This window comes from Periplaneta americana, chromosome 6, assembly GCF_040183065.1.
Source record: "Periplaneta americana isolate PAMFEO1 chromosome 6, P.americana_PAMFEO1_priV1, whole genome shotgun sequence".
Taxonomy (NCBI): domain Eukaryota; kingdom Metazoa; phylum Arthropoda; class Insecta; order Blattodea; family Blattidae; genus Periplaneta; species Periplaneta americana.
Window position 1 is genome coordinate 117,239,409 of NC_091122.1, and position 18,045 is coordinate 117,257,453.

The window sequence follows — 18,045 nt, forward strand, 5'->3', positions numbered from 1 at the left end:
TTCTCGTGATATTAAAATTTGTTCAATTCATTTCCAGAAAAAAATAATCGTGACAATATCATCCAGTACATTACAAGTTTGAACAAAAATTAAGTATGATTAAATTTATATTCTATCAAAGAAAAAAAAAAAACAGTAGCTCACAAGCTTTATCATTACTCAAAATAACGTGATTATCGTGTATCTGAATATATGCCAATTCTGAAACTAAGAATTATCGATTATGTCTATTATCAATTTCTAATTTAAAGATATTTTAGCAGTGTCGTGGATGGAATATTAAAATGATTTGAACCTTTGCCCCACAATATTTACTAATATATATTCTTAAATGTTACAAAAACCAAGATAACAACGTGAATAATTTTAAGATATAGTACATGTTAACAAATAAGATCAATAAACTATGCATTAACATCTCATATTATGTCTTAGATTAAGTTTTTCTTTAAAATCTTGTTTGGCTGTCCAATAAAACTACTTTACATTAAGTAGATAAAATTCTATTTTGACACAAAATAAAATTTGTGCTTGTTTCTCTCACGATCAGCTTTCACCTCAATCAGATATCATTACTGCTGCACCCTGTCGAGTCTTGTGGCAACCTGTCCTCTTCATCACAATTCTCTCATTACACTGCACACACCACATATACTAATCTAATAATATGTACATTGTTACAGGAAAAAAATGAAAGTTAATAACAAAATAGATTTTCTTCTTATTACTATAATACAAAGATGTTCAAAAACAGGTAAAATCATTTTCCATAAGAAGAATAAGTAGGCTACTACTAATATTATAAAAGTGATGAAACTTTGTGACTATATTTGGAACTCTGTTATGTACGTAATGCAAGAGAAGTGCTGTCGTTGTAGCATGATGGAGTGGAAGGAGAAATGTTTGATTTCGCCTATTCTTCTTTCATGAAACATTATTCTGTTAGCACTATTGCTTAAAGCTGTCTTTGATTTAAATTAGATATTACAACCCAGAAGTGGCCCGTCACTATAAAACTTTGTTGTTTCAATCTTATTTATTATATTCACATTTCGCATATCACTAATCAGAGCAAATTGCAATTATTTTGTCTTCTATTCTGGTTCATTAAGTGTAATGTATTGCTTAATTACGTTTTATTATCTTAAACATTGAAACACATTACCTGAGAAATCATTTTGCTATTAACATCAATGGTCAATCTAAATTGGTATGTCATATCTTCAGTAAAACAATAAGGCATATCGGCATCAAGTATAAAATAAATTTTATTTCTATGAAAATTCAGCAGAGAGCAATGTTATTAGGCCGGATAGTATACCTCATTTTCATTTTTGATTTTTGTGGTAAATCCTACGTGTATATAGACTCATGGAAATATTAAATAAACTTGGTTATTTCAATCTGACCATTAGCGATTAATTACTTCTGCACTTATATTTAGAGTAGTTGTTCATCTTTTCATCATATAAACAATCACATATCTGATAGAAAATACAGTAGGCTACCGGTATTTATTTTTTATAAGGTTTGATTTAAATATGAGCAAATTACAAATATGACAGAACTCTGCCTTGAATTGCTTATCTTTTGCATCTCACTAAAAAAAGATGGAGATGTTTCTAAATACAAGACAACCGACAAAAGAATATGAAATATAAAAATATATATTATTTACTTCTTGTTTTTAATGTGGCACTTGTAGAAGAAATTAATAATCCATTCAAATCCCATGGAATATAACTATGGTAAGGATAGCTACTGTCATTTAACATTTCTGAGAAATTTGAATATTTTTAGTACAAAAACACCACATAATTATATTCTTATTATTTATTGTCAGTTATAAGTGGATTGTTCTCATATCAACTCTGAATTAAAATAACGTATAGGTTGTTATTGGTCTTTCCACTGTTTGTAAATGGTTACGCTGATGTAATCCTGTGCAGTTTCCTGAGCATAATTTTCTCTGATCGTGTTTAAATTCGCTAAATGGCAGTGAGATAGAACTTAAGGTTTTATGGAAATAATTCAGTTTGCCACAATGATATCTAGAAGAATAACTTAAAACTCTGTTCGTGTGAACAAATCATCTTGTAATCCAATTTTTGTTATTTCTTCTCAAACCAAAAATAAGGTTATTATTATAAAAATATCCTTCTGACGTATGAGCAACATAATTTCTTCTAGTAAAATTAAATTTACCACGATTATAACTTTGATTTGTGTTCCATGTAGTCACACAGTTTAATTTGATAGTTTAACAAATTAAATATTTCTAAATTTTTCTGACTATTTAATAGAGGTATTGTAATTGATTTTACTGGATGTTATCATAAGGATAATACCATTTCATCCTAATTTATGAATAATTTAATATATATAAAAAATATATGTTCCCGTTCAATACATATAAAAATTCTTTAAGAAAAAATTTGCCTAAAATTCAGTAATAGATTTTCCCAACATGATGCTAATCAATAATGTGCCTCGTGATTCATTTCTCTGTTGAAGTGCAGGCATTTATCAGTGACTTCACACCATATTACTTGTACTAAAGGAGGACACGTACAAGACCTTCCCTTAAAGATATATAATATAATTAATAATGTCATAATACACATGGCCTCCTTCACTATAACTAAATCAATACTAATTTTCTTTAATGCACAACTTACTTGGAGTGATATCCATTTCATATTAATATCCTAAACGACCTTAAGTATTGTAGTTTGTGATGGAAATTTTCGATCGTCATTTCGTATATAATTTTCAATCTTTTGAATTGTATGTAACTTTCATTTTTCAGTAATAGTCATGTAACTATTTTATGTTTCAGGATTAAATTTTGAAATAAAAAAACAAGAAGTGTTTCAGTATTGAAAGTTTTGGTTTGCTTGCTTTGAGAATGAAAAGTAATGATAAAATATGTCAATGAAAACACATTTGAATTTGGTGTCTTGCTAGTACGTTATACTAACTTTGTATGCTGAGCAAGAAAGAGTGGTTAATCGAAAGTTTGTACTCTCACTTGTTTCGTGGATTAAAAGTGATTACTCGAAATTTTGTTCTCTCACACTTGATATTGAATTGTAGGAAAAGATAAGGAGTATAAGTTGTGAATTGTTTCATGGATTAAGTTTAATCTTCTTTCCAAATTTCATTTTTGTATCTTATGTCAGTTGTTGAACAGTTCAAGAGTAACTACGTTATACTGCGTCTCAGAACAAAATTATACCGGTAACTATTGAATATCGGTGTGCGTTGAATACATTTAAACTGTTGCATGCAGATATTTGTATTATTTTATAAAATCTTACTTAATTGCTCTGTGACATGGTCTGTTTTTGCAATTGAATGCATAAAGTCACTCAAGTTACTGGCTGAACAGAATTAACTCAAGCTGATGTAGTTGCCTGGACATGAAGGAATTCTGGGTAAATTTTGCCTGGATGTGAAGGAATTCAGGATAATGTTATGTCCAAGGAAGGATTAGAAAAAATATTTCCAGGATTTTAGTTTCTAGTTTGTTAAGTAGGCTATTATGAGAATGAATGTATAAAAATATTCCGAAATTGAAGTTTTCAGCTGTTCTAATTAATGAACCAAAGAAAAGAAGTTCTAATGCTGTTAAAACTATGCAGAAAACATCTAAACTTGCTAAATGGACAGTGTTGTGTGAAGGAATATTTATGTAAGATGTCTGAAGGCACATAACACTGTTAGGTGTTTATTATGTGAATGCAAAACATTACCACAGCCAGTAGCCCAAGTATGCTGAAAACTAGTTTATGGACTAAGTGTGTTCTCTGTCAAGTCTAAAATAATTGAGCAACTTTTATTAAATACGTTATGTTTTTTGACGGGAACATCCAATAGATCTGGAAGGTTAAATGCACAACTTGACTTACTGATCTTTTTTCTCATGTAATGATATCTATTTCTTCTCTTTCCTGGTTTAATTTGCATTTAGAAGTTTTTTTCTTTAATTGCTAAGAACTGCCAAACAGACCGTAACATTTTGTTATGTTCCTCAAATTAAACTGACAACATGCCAACAGTTTTAAATATTCTATAGTAGCTTTCCTCAAGATAATCTTCCACAGAAGTAAAGGACGTCCCTAAATAGCAGCTCTTCAAGTTTTGTTGTGAAATAGTATATTTTAATGATTGAAATTAGAATTAAAATTTATATGAAAATTCATACTGAAGAATGTTTAAACCTATGTAACTATATATTGAAAAGTCACTAGTGGAAGTTTATAAGTACTTCAAGAAGATTGTCACTAATATTAAAGTACAACAGTTTGTCTGTTTTTATAATATTTCAACTAAAAACTGCGAAACATATCTGGATCTGAGAAAGTTCATCTGTAAAGAAAGTACGTTACCTTCAAAGTGTTCATTATGCAGTATTTCGAAGATTCGTTAAGTGATTTTTTGCATAATGTACTATATTTCTGTGTAATTTAAGTACCAAATATTATTGTAAATGTTTGTGAGAATATGTAGTCTATATTTTTTAAATTGCGAACTTTTCTTCACTGGTTAGTACATAGCGTTGTTAAGAACAAACAATTTTTGTTGTTTTCAAAGATAAATTAATTAGCCATGTGTGATAAAATATTTCCAGCTGTTTATTTCCAAAACTGACTTCGTGGAGAAGAAAAGATTTGTTCCAGCACAGTTCAGTATCGATTCTGAACAGCCTGCTCATGCACAGTAGCTCAATGTGCGTTCCAACAAGACTAGAACTGATTCTGAACCAATACTGAACTCGCAGTTCCCTGTTCCAATGTGCTTCAGAGCTCGTTCGGAACTACTTAAATTGGTTCTCGATTAAGAGCAAGAACTGGAAATTTTTTACTGCTGACGCATGCGTAGATGGTTTAATCTGAAGTTATGGTTAAAATGCTTCGAGACTAGGCAGGTTAAAATAAAAAAAAATAGTCCATCGTTGGAATGTGATAGTTATATATTTTATGATGAATTAAGTTCGGAAGATGAATATAATTTTATTATTAGAAGAAACTCCGAAGGTCGCGAAAGAACAGTTCAAGAAACGTTCCAACAATGTAAAATCCCGAACTAGTTCTGAGACCGTATAGGCATGCGTCGAAAGAAGGTCGGTATTAGTTCAGAACGCATTCTGAATTTCTTGCTGGAACAAACCTAAAATGAACTTCCTAGCATGAAACAAATATCTCATTTCTGAAAGTCATAAGAATTCTCTTTCTTAACATACTGAGCATGTTATATTTATAGATGACTGCGATATTCATGCCTATGCGTAAGTTATTCTTTTATTTCACGAATGACTGTCAATAAATTCATGTGAGGCACTCTATTTTGCGAGTTATTATATTCACAATTAAGTATGACGTCATGAAATAATACATATGCCTTCATTTCACTACAATCATAGTGAAGAAAATACTGCATTGTTTCGCTGCTACTAATAATATAACACTTTCAATTTGAAAAGTCATCTCAGTTATCTTATATCTGCCATAGACTTCTTCAAGATCAAATGGAATATTGGAAGTTTCAACTGTTTCAAGAACAGCATTAGCGAGGCAAAAAGATGTCATTAGTAAAAATATATTTACTATTATAAAGTCTAAGTAGAGAGCTGGACAAACTGTGTCGAAATAATTTTCAATCAGGACAAAGTTACCTTAGAGATATTATTGGTCCCCATTAAACGATGGACATGTAGTTTCAACAATACTCGTTTTGACATTTCTGGTCACGCCGATATGTATATAAATTTCAATAAGTCTATAAGAAATGTCTATGAAATATTTTCTCTGCATTAGAGCCTCTTAATGCAGTTGATGGCTTCAAAGGAAAAATTGTTCTAGGTTCACGGGTTTGTAACGCCATTTTCAGGGCCACCTACGAATGCTGGATTCAGAGTCTCTATTGTTTTGCCTTTCCCGTTGGTATGGCCGTTGGTGGCGTCTATGTGCGACGCTGTAGAAGTTGGCTTCTTTTCGGGCTTCACATAATGGCTGGTCCCTTCGAGATTCAGAGTTTCTTGGCGTCCGCTACTCCGAACGAGGCAGCTCACTGCTATTATTAACAGAATCACTCCTATTGCAAACAGTGCATAAGAAATGACAGCACGTGCAATTGGCGGAGCGTTTGTTGCTAGACTTAGAAGATCCGTAACTTCTTCTGGCAGTTTATCGATACCCTGCAACAGGAAAGCATATTATTATTTACGTTATATATTTTAATTGGTTTATTTTACGGCGCTTTATCAACTGTGATGGTTATTTAGCGTTTCAATAAAATGAAGGTGATAATGCCAGTGAAATAAGTCCAGGGTCCAGTCTCGAAAGTTACCCAACATTTGCACTTAATGGGTTGAGGGAAAACCCCGGATAAAACCTCCACCAGGTAACTTGCCCCAACCAGCAATTGATTCCAGGTTGCTCGTTTCACGGTCAGACATACTAACCATTACTTCTCAGCAGTGGCCTGTTTACGTTATAAATCAGCAATTTAGGTACGAATACAAATATATTATTATACAAAAATACAATGTTATAGAACACAATTATACAATCACTTAAACTCAAACTTAAATAAATAACTTAAGTGAATATTTATAACCTATAGGTAATCTAATTTAATAAGAAAAGAAAAAAAGATAAAGTACTCGTACCATCTGAATGAGCAGAACTTGTGCTCGGAGATTCAGATGTTTTGGGTATATGAAAATCATACTGTTATGCAAGTGCAGAAAAGAAAGCAAGGAAAATACAAGAATAACAATGGAAAAACAGAGGAAATTGTATGTTGGGATTGAAAAAATGTTGTACAACCTCAATATTGGTAGAGTAATAGTGTTGTGAAATATCGAGGTGATAGAATTGAGGAGAGACAGCAATGTTCTTAAACTCAGACATTGAAATTGGTATAATAATGCATTCGATTAAATGATTCATTCATTTATTTGAAGAGTACAAGGGAAAAACAACCAAAGCCACAATTCTCATAATCTAATTCAGTATTTTACTGCAAATTATAAGTGTTTTTGTTATAAAAACTGGCAAAGGAGAATAAAATTACCACCACGGATACAGCCATCCTTTCCTACTTTTTCATTAGGAACAGTAATAAATTTTGCAGTAATATACTGAATTATATACTGATAGGAGAAGTGATGTCAGAAGGAAACGAAATAGAGAAAGGAGTACATCAAGAATGCCCTTTATGTCCTACCATGTTCAACATCTACTTGGAGGATTTAGTGAAGAACTGTTTTCAGAACATGGGAGGAGACATAGTAGGAGGAACAAGAATAAGTGCATAAGATTTGCTGATGATATGGCGTTGTTATCAGAAGAGAGATATGCTTCTGAAACTAAATGACAGCTGTTAGCAGTATGGAATGAAGATAAATGCCAACAATACGAAGACCATGATCATAGGGAGAAAAGTAAAGAAGGTAAACTTGCGAATTCTACATGAGGCAGTAGTACAAGTGGACAGCTTCAAACAATTGGAGTGTATTATATGCAGTAACATGAGTTGCCGCTAAGAAGTAAAAAAGAGAATAGTAGTGGCAAATGAAGCTTTTAATAGAAAACGAAGAATCTTCTGCGGACATCTGGAGAAAGAACTAAGGAAGAGACTATTGAAGTGTTTTATGTGGAGTGTAGTATTGTATGGGGCAGAAACATGGACATTACGACGAAGTGAAGAGAAGCAACTAGAAGTATTTGAAATGTGGATATGGGGAAAGATAGAGCATGTGAAATGGAGGGACAGAATAAGAAACGAAGCTGTGTTGGAAAGAGTGGGTGAAGAAAGAATGATGCTGAAACTGATCTGGAAGAGGAAAAGGAATCGACTGGGTCTCTGGTTGAGAAGAAACTGTCTTCTGAAGGAAGGAATGGTGAACGGGAGAAGAGTTCGGGGCAGAAGAAGATATCAGATGATAGACGACATTATATGGTTCATATGCAGAGACAAAAAGGAAAGCAGCAGAAAATAATAAAGACTGGACAATGCTGGGTTTGCAGTAAAAGACCTACCCTTGAGCAGAACACTTTGAATGAATACTGAATTAGAAGGTGACATTACCTTTAAGAGAATTGTGACTTTGATTATTTTTTCCCTGTACTCTTCATTTTAAATCTGTGCTACATCAGAGCAGAAGCTCCAATTACTGTAGTTACATATAATACGTTGTACACAAAACAAAAGCACAAAGTAATATAGAGGGAGAAAACAAAAGGAAGGAAAAGAAATGGGAGGAGAGACATAGATATAAGATCCTGTACTAAATAGAATATGAAAACAATATACAAAATTAAATTATAACATACAGGAAAAACACACACAGACATACCACATCATACGTAGTGGAAGTCTGTCATTTTAGAAGCTTTGAATAATAATGTCTTGTATTGCATAATGGAAAAGCTGAAATCTAAATCTCAAATTTTACATATCTCATTTCATTACACAGGATGAACCGTAAGTAATGTCATTAAATTCAGGGAGTTATTCTTTGAGATATTTCAAACAGAAACGTTTAATATGATTTTGTTCATTTTGTTTTATTTTCGAGATAAAAATTGTTTTATATGAAATATTTCATAACATGTTGTAGGAAAACCATTGATTTAATTCCCAATTTCCTCAGTCAATTTAAGAGAACAGTGTTATGATAATAAGTTATTGAAAGAATTTTAGTTGTTTTCTTTAAATGTACAGAAATTTGATTTGAATAAATGTAACTTTTCGTTCTGAAAAGGAATTTTAAAATGTTTGAAATATCTCAAACAATAACTCCCTGAAATTAAATACATTACTTACAGTTCACTTTGTGTACTAAACATTGTCTCAGCTTCGATGATATGATGTGTTTGGAATCATAAAACAGTTGAAGAGTTATTAAATTACATTTTCTTGCATTAAATTAAATTGACTTAAAAGATCAGTGTTATAGAAAATATATTCGCTAAGAGTGTTTTGTAAAACCTAAAATTTGCTATAAATACAACAGTGCAATATGTGAGAGTGCTGTAAACATCGAAATTGGTATAGGATTAAGAATTTAGTCATTGAAGAATTAGTACAGTAAAACCTCAACGTAGAGTGGTCGGAATAAGAATATGGTACATGCAGAAAAGATACTTACGTCTTCAAACCACATGATAGGGAAAACAATGTCTGGGAAAGTGGCCACCTGCTTGATGTCCACCACCTGACTGACAGCCAGGTTCAGTTGTATTCTTGCTCGAGCTCCTAGTGCCACACCCATTTGCTGGAAAGGGACGGATTTATCAAGAACAAGAACTCGTAATGGGATTGATTCAATAGATCTAACTTTAACTCTCACCTGATAGGCAATGGGGTCGGGTTTTTTGTTAGAATCTGTGATTCTTGTGATGTCGAAAGTGGTTATGGGGCAAATTTTCTCCAAAGTTTTCATTTCCTTTACCTTTCTCACTCCATTTTCGTTCCATTATATTTCAAGGCGAAATAATTTATTCAACTTTATATCAAATTGTTAATTGAAACACATTAGCCTGCTATTACATACTTATTATTGGAGAAAAATTCGTTCCGGCACCGGGAATCGAACCCAGGATTTTTCAACTATGCGCGCTGAGTGCTTTTTCCATCTGACAAGGGAACATTCTCTGCCTATGAATTGCGATTTCGATAAAAATTCTCACAATTGCTAAGTTTGAGTCAATAAATAATCTGGTACTAGTCACTCACCTAGCTTTTCCCCCTTTAAAGAAATATAACGTGTTTAATTACACGTCTTATATGCTGTACATATCGATATGCGACCAACACACTTGACCTTCAAATAATGTCCATAACCCTACGTATCTGTGAGGGGGTTGCAGTTACGATACTGTGAGTTGTATGTTAGTGTCTTCTGATGAATCATGTGGAAGTGGTGTTGTGAAAAGATGTGATTGTATAGTATATAAGTTTTGAAGAATAACAAAAGTGATAAGACATTCAATTTAGTTTGGAAGCGTCTATAAGAATTATTATTATGTTTGTGCGCAGTCCTAATTCGGGTATTTACTTTTATTTCTACCATTTTAGTTTCTAAAAATAAGATCTATTAATCCAGTTAATGTCATATACATTCTAAAGAATCTAGTCGATTCAAAATACAGTGAACTATGGAAAGAAGAAGGGCGAATTTGGTCTTAGAGTAAAGCAATTGATAGAGAGGGAAACCCTTTTAATATTGTAGAAAGTGCTGGCTCATCAGGTGAACTCTCTAAACTCCATGTAAAAACTTGGCTGAAGAAAGTTTTCATTCCTGTTGAACAGAAAGATACTTGACTACTTTTAGATTCCTGGAGTGGACAAACAGATATAAATATATTTACAAATGAGGAAATAATTCGCTTGCTGGATGGAAAAAAACTATAAGTATGGAAATTATCCCACCCAAAACAAAGCGGTTTATAAAGCCATGAGATGTACAATTTATATTTTTAAACAGTATAAGCTTGTTTTTCGTAGAGTAAAATATTATTTCAGGCCTAAACTAATTACTCAGGAATCGGCAGAAAATTTACAGTATAGAATCTTAATTCTAAAAATGCATTCTATTGTGTATCATCAGTTCTGTTCACTCGAACTCTGAGACATGCTGGTAGAAATAAGTGGATATGTGACAGAAAAGGACATAAACGATTTCAGTGATGTTTTCCAAACAATTCTGGGTACTGGAAAGGGTATTTGTGAAACCCCTGGATGTGGAGAACCAGCTGTTGTGACATGTTTGTACTGCAAAAGGACTCTCTGCCCTGATCATTTCGTAACAGAGCCACATTATCACAGAGGATAATGATTCAGGTATGTGTAAATAATAAAACTATACTATTGTATACGGGGTTGATATATGTGTGTATATATAACAAACAACGTTTCTTAAAATCGTAGTGATTATTTCGATACTGTTTGTAGCAAGTAATAGATTTTCAAGCGGCGCTGTGTTGCTAGGCAGGTAAGCAGTCAGCACAGTAGCAGTGTTAGTTGCGTGTAAGAGCGGCGTATAAGACGTGTAATTAAACACGTTATATTTCGTTACTGAGGGAAAAGCTAGATGAGTAACTATTACCAGATTATTTACTGACTCAAACTTGGCAATTACGATAATTTTTATTGAAATCGCAGTTCATAGGTAAGGAATGATATATATGTGTGTATATATAACAAACTACGTTTCTTAAAATCGTAGTGATTATTTCGATACTGTTTGTAGCAAGTAATAGATTTTCAAGCGGCGCTGTATTGCTAGGCAGGTAAGCAGTCAGCATTAAGGAATGTGAGTCTGCAATCAAGTCACCATTCTCACGTTTACCCTTGCCTGATATCCTTTCTTAAATTCCTTTATGGCCTTGTATAAATCTCTTACGTTTTTATTCTTCCCTTCAGGTAATCTCTATTTTCGCCCCTAAGTGAACGACTTGCTTCCCGTCTTTCATTGAAATAATTATCTCTATTCGCCTCAACCGGATCCTGTAAGAATTTCAATTTTGCCTGTTTCCTTCTTTCTACCATCATGCAACAGTCTTCATCAAACCACCATTTATTTTTCTTAGTTTCTTAATTGCCTATGCTCTGCTCAGCTGCAATTTTGATATTGTCTCTGATATTTTCTCACACGCTATTAATATCTAATTCCCTCTCAACTTAGTCGAAATTTCCTGAAGTGGCAAACTTATTTGAAATTTCGATCTGATAATGTTGCTTAGTTTCCTCGTCTTTTCATTTCGGAATATTGAATCTCCTAATATTAACTTGTTGCTCTACTCGCCTGGCTACTGATAATCTTTCTATTAATTTTCCAATTACCAAATTATGGTCAGAATCTGAAGGATCGAATGTCTATTATATTATTACCTGCCTAAGACTATCCAGAAAACGAAACAATATAAAGGGAACCCAAACCCAGTCTACTATAGAAGAAACATTACTCTGCTCCAGAGATCTTTATTTGTAGACAGGTAATTTCCATTTGAGCAACAAGTAATTTCTTAGTCAGGTAAAGAACTGAACGTGAAAGAAGTATGAAGTGAACTCACAGGCTGAACATCGATGTACAACATGTGCTTCTCTGGGTCAGGTTCGCTGATTCCTTCCACAGCTTCTCGCAGCTTGGGATCCGCAAGATAGAAGTGTGGGAAAGACAGCATTATGGGCGAATCTGCAGAAGAAGTCATTGTACTATGCTTAATAAATAAATACAGTTTTCTCAATGCATCGTATTTCATAACTAGGCTGTTATCCCAGATCTGATTTGTTCGTCTATTCCACAACAACAGTAATGATTCAAAGTATGAATACATACTGTGCACGTATATTAGTGATTTCCATAGAAAGTCAGAGAAATTTAACACTACAATTTTGTATGTATGCACCATGTTTATGATGTTTATACATTTTGTCAGATGAACGGTTTAAAAATAATTGTTTTCATAATTAATATTAATCGCAATGCACATACCAAATTGACAAAGACTAATATTGAAGAGTCCGTTAGGAGAGCAGGGTGGTCCTGCAGGGCAGAAGCAATCATTATCAGGGTTCCTCTCCACGTCAGCAAACACATCCTTGGGAGGAGTGAACCTGTAGCCTTGGACTCCACCTGCAGTTTCAACCTCACGCAGAAATCTGGAACAAAATCAGATCAACGTTTTCTTGTTACTAAAATGATATATTTTTCCAGCTCTAGCTCATTAAGCTATGTGAATGTTTTTCACCGCAGGTACCAGGTCCAATTCGCGGGAGATCCTATGGAATTCTGATCTCTTCGACTATGAATATTTTTAGTAGTTAAGAAGAAGACTTTATTTTCAGCTCAATCTTGAGACAGTAGAAAACTAAAAAAATGTTCTTCCGAATGCAATCACAGTAAAAGCCTAAAATTTCATTAAGATTTGCAGCCTGAAATGCTTATGATTGGTATACTTGTTAACAATTTTTTGCAACTAGGATGAAAGTATGGAATTTTGGTCAATTTTCACATGTCGAATTAAAAATATCAGTAGAAGTACTGCTATCCTGTCATACTTTATAGGTATCATCCTTCATATCGCACACGCAATTTAGTAATTTTCACTAAATAAGCACTCAGTTCGGGAATGTTTAAGGGGACTGGGTAGTGATTAGAGATCAAAAATCCGATTTTTTATTTCGTGTTTAAAAAAGTACAAAAATTTCTCTTTAAGTATATATATTGTGGAAGGTTATCTCTACAGATAAATACTTTAAATGGCCTCTTTAAATTTGGCGGTGCATGTAATTCATACCTCCTTATTTTTTTAATGCAGTTTTCCGTAAGTTGATATTTTTCGAACGTAAGTGCATTTTTTTTCTGAAACTACTGAATCAATTTACATGAAATTTTTACAGTGTTTTCTGCAGCATATGATCTACAAAGTAGTCCTACGGATTTAACCCTTAACAAATACCTTACTATAATAATACCGGACAGCTGTATACTAACAGCATTGACGTGAGTGCGAAATCTCGCGGACCTGACATCTAGCGGAGCGGCGTGGAATTAGGTCCACAAATACAAATACTAACATTGCGGGATTCGGACTATTGTTTAAAACGTGAGTTACTAATGTGGAATAATGTATGAAACACTTAAGAAATGTTGAATAATATTTAATGTAAAATTATTATCTTATATCAAAGCTGCATATTATGAGAAATATTGCATATTTCATATTACTTTCCGTAATTAATTGTTACATATTTTTTTCTTTGGATTAGTGAGACAAAATCAATTCTGACATTAGAAATGAATGTACTAACAATTCTTTATATACGCATTGCTGACAACTGCAAAGATAAAATTGATAGCAATCTGATGCTTGTAATAATTAGTATAGGCATGTGAATAACAATAAAACTTAATTTGATAAAACCTTAAAATTTCCAATACATGTTAACTTCTATTCATTTATTAGGTCTAAATAAGAAAGCTAATTTGTATTTTTCTATCAACACAAAGACGAAAGAATTAGCCCAGCAACAATATACATTGCAGTTGATTACAGCTTGTTTCGCGAGTATCGCCACACCGGCCGCCTAGGTAGCAGCACCAGCGTCGTTCGCGCACAGAACTGCTAACTGTCCGATATTATTATAGTAAGGTATTTGCCCTTAACTTTGCTTAACTTGGCAAAACTTCATTTCTCACACTAATTTATTAAACCGTTTCGGACTGTAAAGAAAACAACTATCGCAATGTCCATATTTTATATGTTGTGCAATATTATAGTATTGTGAAATTTTAATTTTTCTACCATTTTTTTACTATTGTTCTATTAACATTATAGCATATAGCCTATTAACCTGTTGTATCCTATAGGATACATTGACAATTTAAGGGTTAAGAATACGACACACACAACAAGAGGGAAAAAAATATATTGAAAATGAAAAAAATTGTTAATCAAAGTTAAATGTTTTTTTTGTTTCACTAATAACTAAATTTTGCGTCAGAAATTGCAATATACGTTATTTGACAACTTAAAATATACAAAGTATATGAGTGAAGACTGTAGCAAGTAATGTGCACCTGAAGAATGAGGTACATTTAGCAAAGTGGGAAAACAGGTTATCAGTTAGGTCCTTCCTTTTGCACTTTGATATGAAACTAATTAGTTGTCTTTTACCTACCAGTAATTACTATAATAATACCGGACAGCTGTATACTAGCAGATTGATTGTATAACCATGGAAATTTTTATTCCAGTCTGAACACTAAAAGCCTAGAAATATTGAACTAAACTTTTGTACTGAAATGCTTTAATCGCAAAAGCATAACTGTCCACTTCCCTTAAGAACCCGTGTCCATAATAAAATTATTGCTCCAATCATTATGGGTTAGATGTAAAATAATTGCATATGCATGTTTATGCAGTAAATCGTTTTAACACAAACTCAGCCTTAATATAATTAAAAAAATAAATAAATAAAAAGTTTAAACTTTTCTTAAAAATGGAAATTATTTAGCTTTCCTTATGTTGAATAAACCTGATGATTTTCTATGTAAGAACCAACCCAGTCTTCCATCATGATTGCATCTCATTTTTCACGGTTAATGGTTTTCCATCGTGGATGTGTATTGATAGAAACTTACGAATGAACGAAAAACAGACTTTACTAATTTTACAGAACTCCACTATAAACCAAAAAGATTCAAGATAATGAGAGTAGAAACACAATACCTGAATGCATTAAAGTTTGAATCTTGTCGCTAGTTAAGTAATATCACTCCTTCATACCACTCTGAGAGTGTCTTCACTGACTAACGATAAAATTCCTTGCTATTTAAGCAGCCATTACGTTAAGAGTGGTCAGTAGCGTCTAGGATTCGTTTTCAAGTATAGAAAAATACTGTATTAAGGGTGTAGGGGGAAAACAAGGAATGTTCATTTTTAGCAATTTCATGGTATAGGATAAAGGTTGGTAATATTGTGATGCGAATAATATTGTGATATTTCTTTTTGAGAATTTATTACAATTTTACTGAGCGAGAGAAGGACTGGTTTTGCGTAGAAACTTGTCCACAAACATTCCCTTAATACGTTGACGCAAAAAACCGATCTTTCTCTCGCTTAGAAAAACTGTAATAAATTCTCAAAAAGAACATCACAATATTACTCGTATCACAATATTACCAACCTTTACCCTACTACGCATTGTATAGGTGGTAACTGGGGCTAAAGAACTGTCCAATCACAACACAGTTTAAAAGTGGGAATGTCCATGTCAGATAATGTTAAACATTTGGTGCGTTGGTTAAAAACCAGAAAAAACTTGAAGTATATAAATTACTATTCTCCAACCTTCAGGGACGCAGATTTTAGTAAAATACAGTACGCTAAATCTACAATACGGAATCTTCAACTTTATTGCCCTTCCAAAGGAAGTAATGCTGAGGATTTTTTGCGTCTTCGGTTGGATCGAAATCTGGGTAACCAGTAGACCGTAGAGGACTCTACACACAATGGAAAAGTGACACAGATACTACACGGGGCAGTGTATCTTTCACCTGAGGGGTAGCAGTCGACAGAGGTCCTTCTCGTAGACGTAGAGTGTGGTGTCAGGTGTGATGTGGGGAGGGAAGATGGACCCGTCGCTGCCGTTGAGTCGGTTGCAAGCGTCCGTCTTCCAGTGCGGCAAATGTGTGTGACCGTTGAATTTGTCGATGAGTCCGAACTGCGTGATGTCATGGCCACCTGTGAACACCGTCACGATGTCTGCCGCCGTCCCGTTTTTCTGTGCAACAAAGTTTTCATATAACAAAAGAATTAGGCATCAATTTCTATCTTAACGCAGACCACACCATCTCATTCTAGTGCCGAGGTCATGGAAAGCATGTGGCTCTACCTCCATGCCCCCCAAGTGCCTTCATGGCATGTTACGGGGATATCTTTACCTTTTACTACTATCTATATTACCTTATATTACCGTTTGTTTTGTATAGTTGTGAAACTTCAACCCTCTCTATGAGAGAGTAACAGAGGATAAATGTGTTGAGAATAAGGTGCTTAGGAAAATATTTGAGTCTATCCAGACGTTTGAAATAGGCATGGCATGTAGCACATTTGGGTGAATCCAGAAATGCGTATAGAGTGTTAGTTGGGAGATCTGAGAATAAAAGATCTTTCGGGGAGCCGAGACGTAGATGGGAGGATAATATTAAAATGGATTTGAGGGAGGTGGGATATGATGGTAGGGACTGGATTAATCTTGCTCAGGATAGGGACCAATGGCGGTCTTATGTGAGGGTGGCAACGAATCTCCGCGTTCTTTAAAGCTGTTTGTAAGTAACTACTACTACCATCGATATTTCGTTTGCCCTTATTCTCACAAAATGGTATTTACATAATCAGTATAGATTTAAATAACGATACACTGTTATTGGGAGGGCAAAGGCTAATTGGGATTTCCCGGTCTCTGATCGGGTCAAAAACCCTGATAGAACTGATATTTAACAATTGCGATGAACTTCGGTGAAGTCCGGAGGACTAATTAGTCAAATTCATTCCCCTCACTTTCACGCTGGGGCATCCTGGAATCTTTTAAGATGCGAAAGAGAGAGTGGTGTGCGGAAAGCAAGGGAAGCTACTGCTTTTATCCTTCCAAAGAAATGCTGCAAAGAAATGAAATTATGTTGGAAAGAGTGGGTGAAGAAATAATGTTGCTGTAACTGGTCAGGAAGAGAAAAAAGAATTGGTTGGGTCACTGGCTGAGAAGAAACTATCTGCTGAAGGATGCACTGGAAGGAATGGTGAACGGGAAAAAAGTTCGGGCAGAAGAAGATATCAAATGGTAGGCGATATTAAGTAATATGGATCATATGCGGAGACAAAGAGGATGGGAGAAAATAGAAAAGATTGGAGAAAGCTGGATTTGCAGTGAAAGATCTGCCCTTGGGCAGAACGCTATGATGAATATTAGTCCATAGAAACATTTTGCCACTGATCGACCCATAACATAGGAAAGTAAAGAAAAGGAAACAAATAAAAATCTGTTCAATTATTATATTTCGTAATTCATCTACTGTATGCCTGAAATTTTAAAGTACCGGTATTTTTTAGAATTGTTAATTTTGTTTAATCACGTTCTTCTTTTCTTGTGATTCTGTTTTTACCTATTCAGATCCTTTGAGCATTCTTGGCGCTGTGCAAATAATTCACAAGTATTTTATTAAAGACTACTACTTACGCCGTACATGAGACCAAATTCCTCATATGGAAGTTTCTGTTCCTTGGGCACAACGTCCTTGGCAAGTTTCAACAAGGGGTCCTCATATCCCCAGAGCAGTTGCCCCACAGTCACTTCCACGAAGGGTTTGATTTTGAGAATGTCCATGATGGATGCCATGGCAAGTCGCAAAAACCTCGCTGCGTGCTTGCTCTGAGATGTGGCACTCTGAAAGATGTTACAAGAAACATGGATAAAAAAATGGATAAAGTTCAGTGAGCAAAAATCAATTAGCAAATAGTTAATGAATAA

The 18,045-nt window shown here is 33.8% G+C and overlaps 1 protein-coding gene across 2 annotated transcripts in view; it reads right to left on the bottom strand.

The window, feature by feature from the left end:
• Positions 1 to 5,649: 5,649 nt before the first annotated feature.
• emp (epithelial membrane protein) overlaps positions 5,650 to 18,045 on the bottom strand; it is a 286,297-nt gene continuing 273,901 nt past the window's right edge. For both annotated transcript variants that reach the window (XM_069828804.1, XM_069828803.1), the window contains exons 5-10: positions 17,755 to 17,961; positions 16,076 to 16,302; positions 12,509 to 12,675; positions 12,087 to 12,208; positions 9,161 to 9,286; positions 5,650 to 6,199 (exon numbers count right to left, since the gene is read on the bottom strand). In XM_069828804.1, coding sequence (XP_069684905.1) covers positions 5,867 to 6,199; positions 9,161 to 9,286; positions 12,087 to 12,208; positions 12,509 to 12,675; positions 16,076 to 16,302; positions 17,755 to 17,961 — 1,182 coding nt within the window. In that variant the 3' untranslated portion in view covers positions 5,650 to 5,866. The remainder of the gene's footprint in view (positions 6,200 to 9,160; positions 9,287 to 12,086; positions 12,209 to 12,508; positions 12,676 to 16,075; positions 16,303 to 17,754; positions 17,962 to 18,045) is intronic.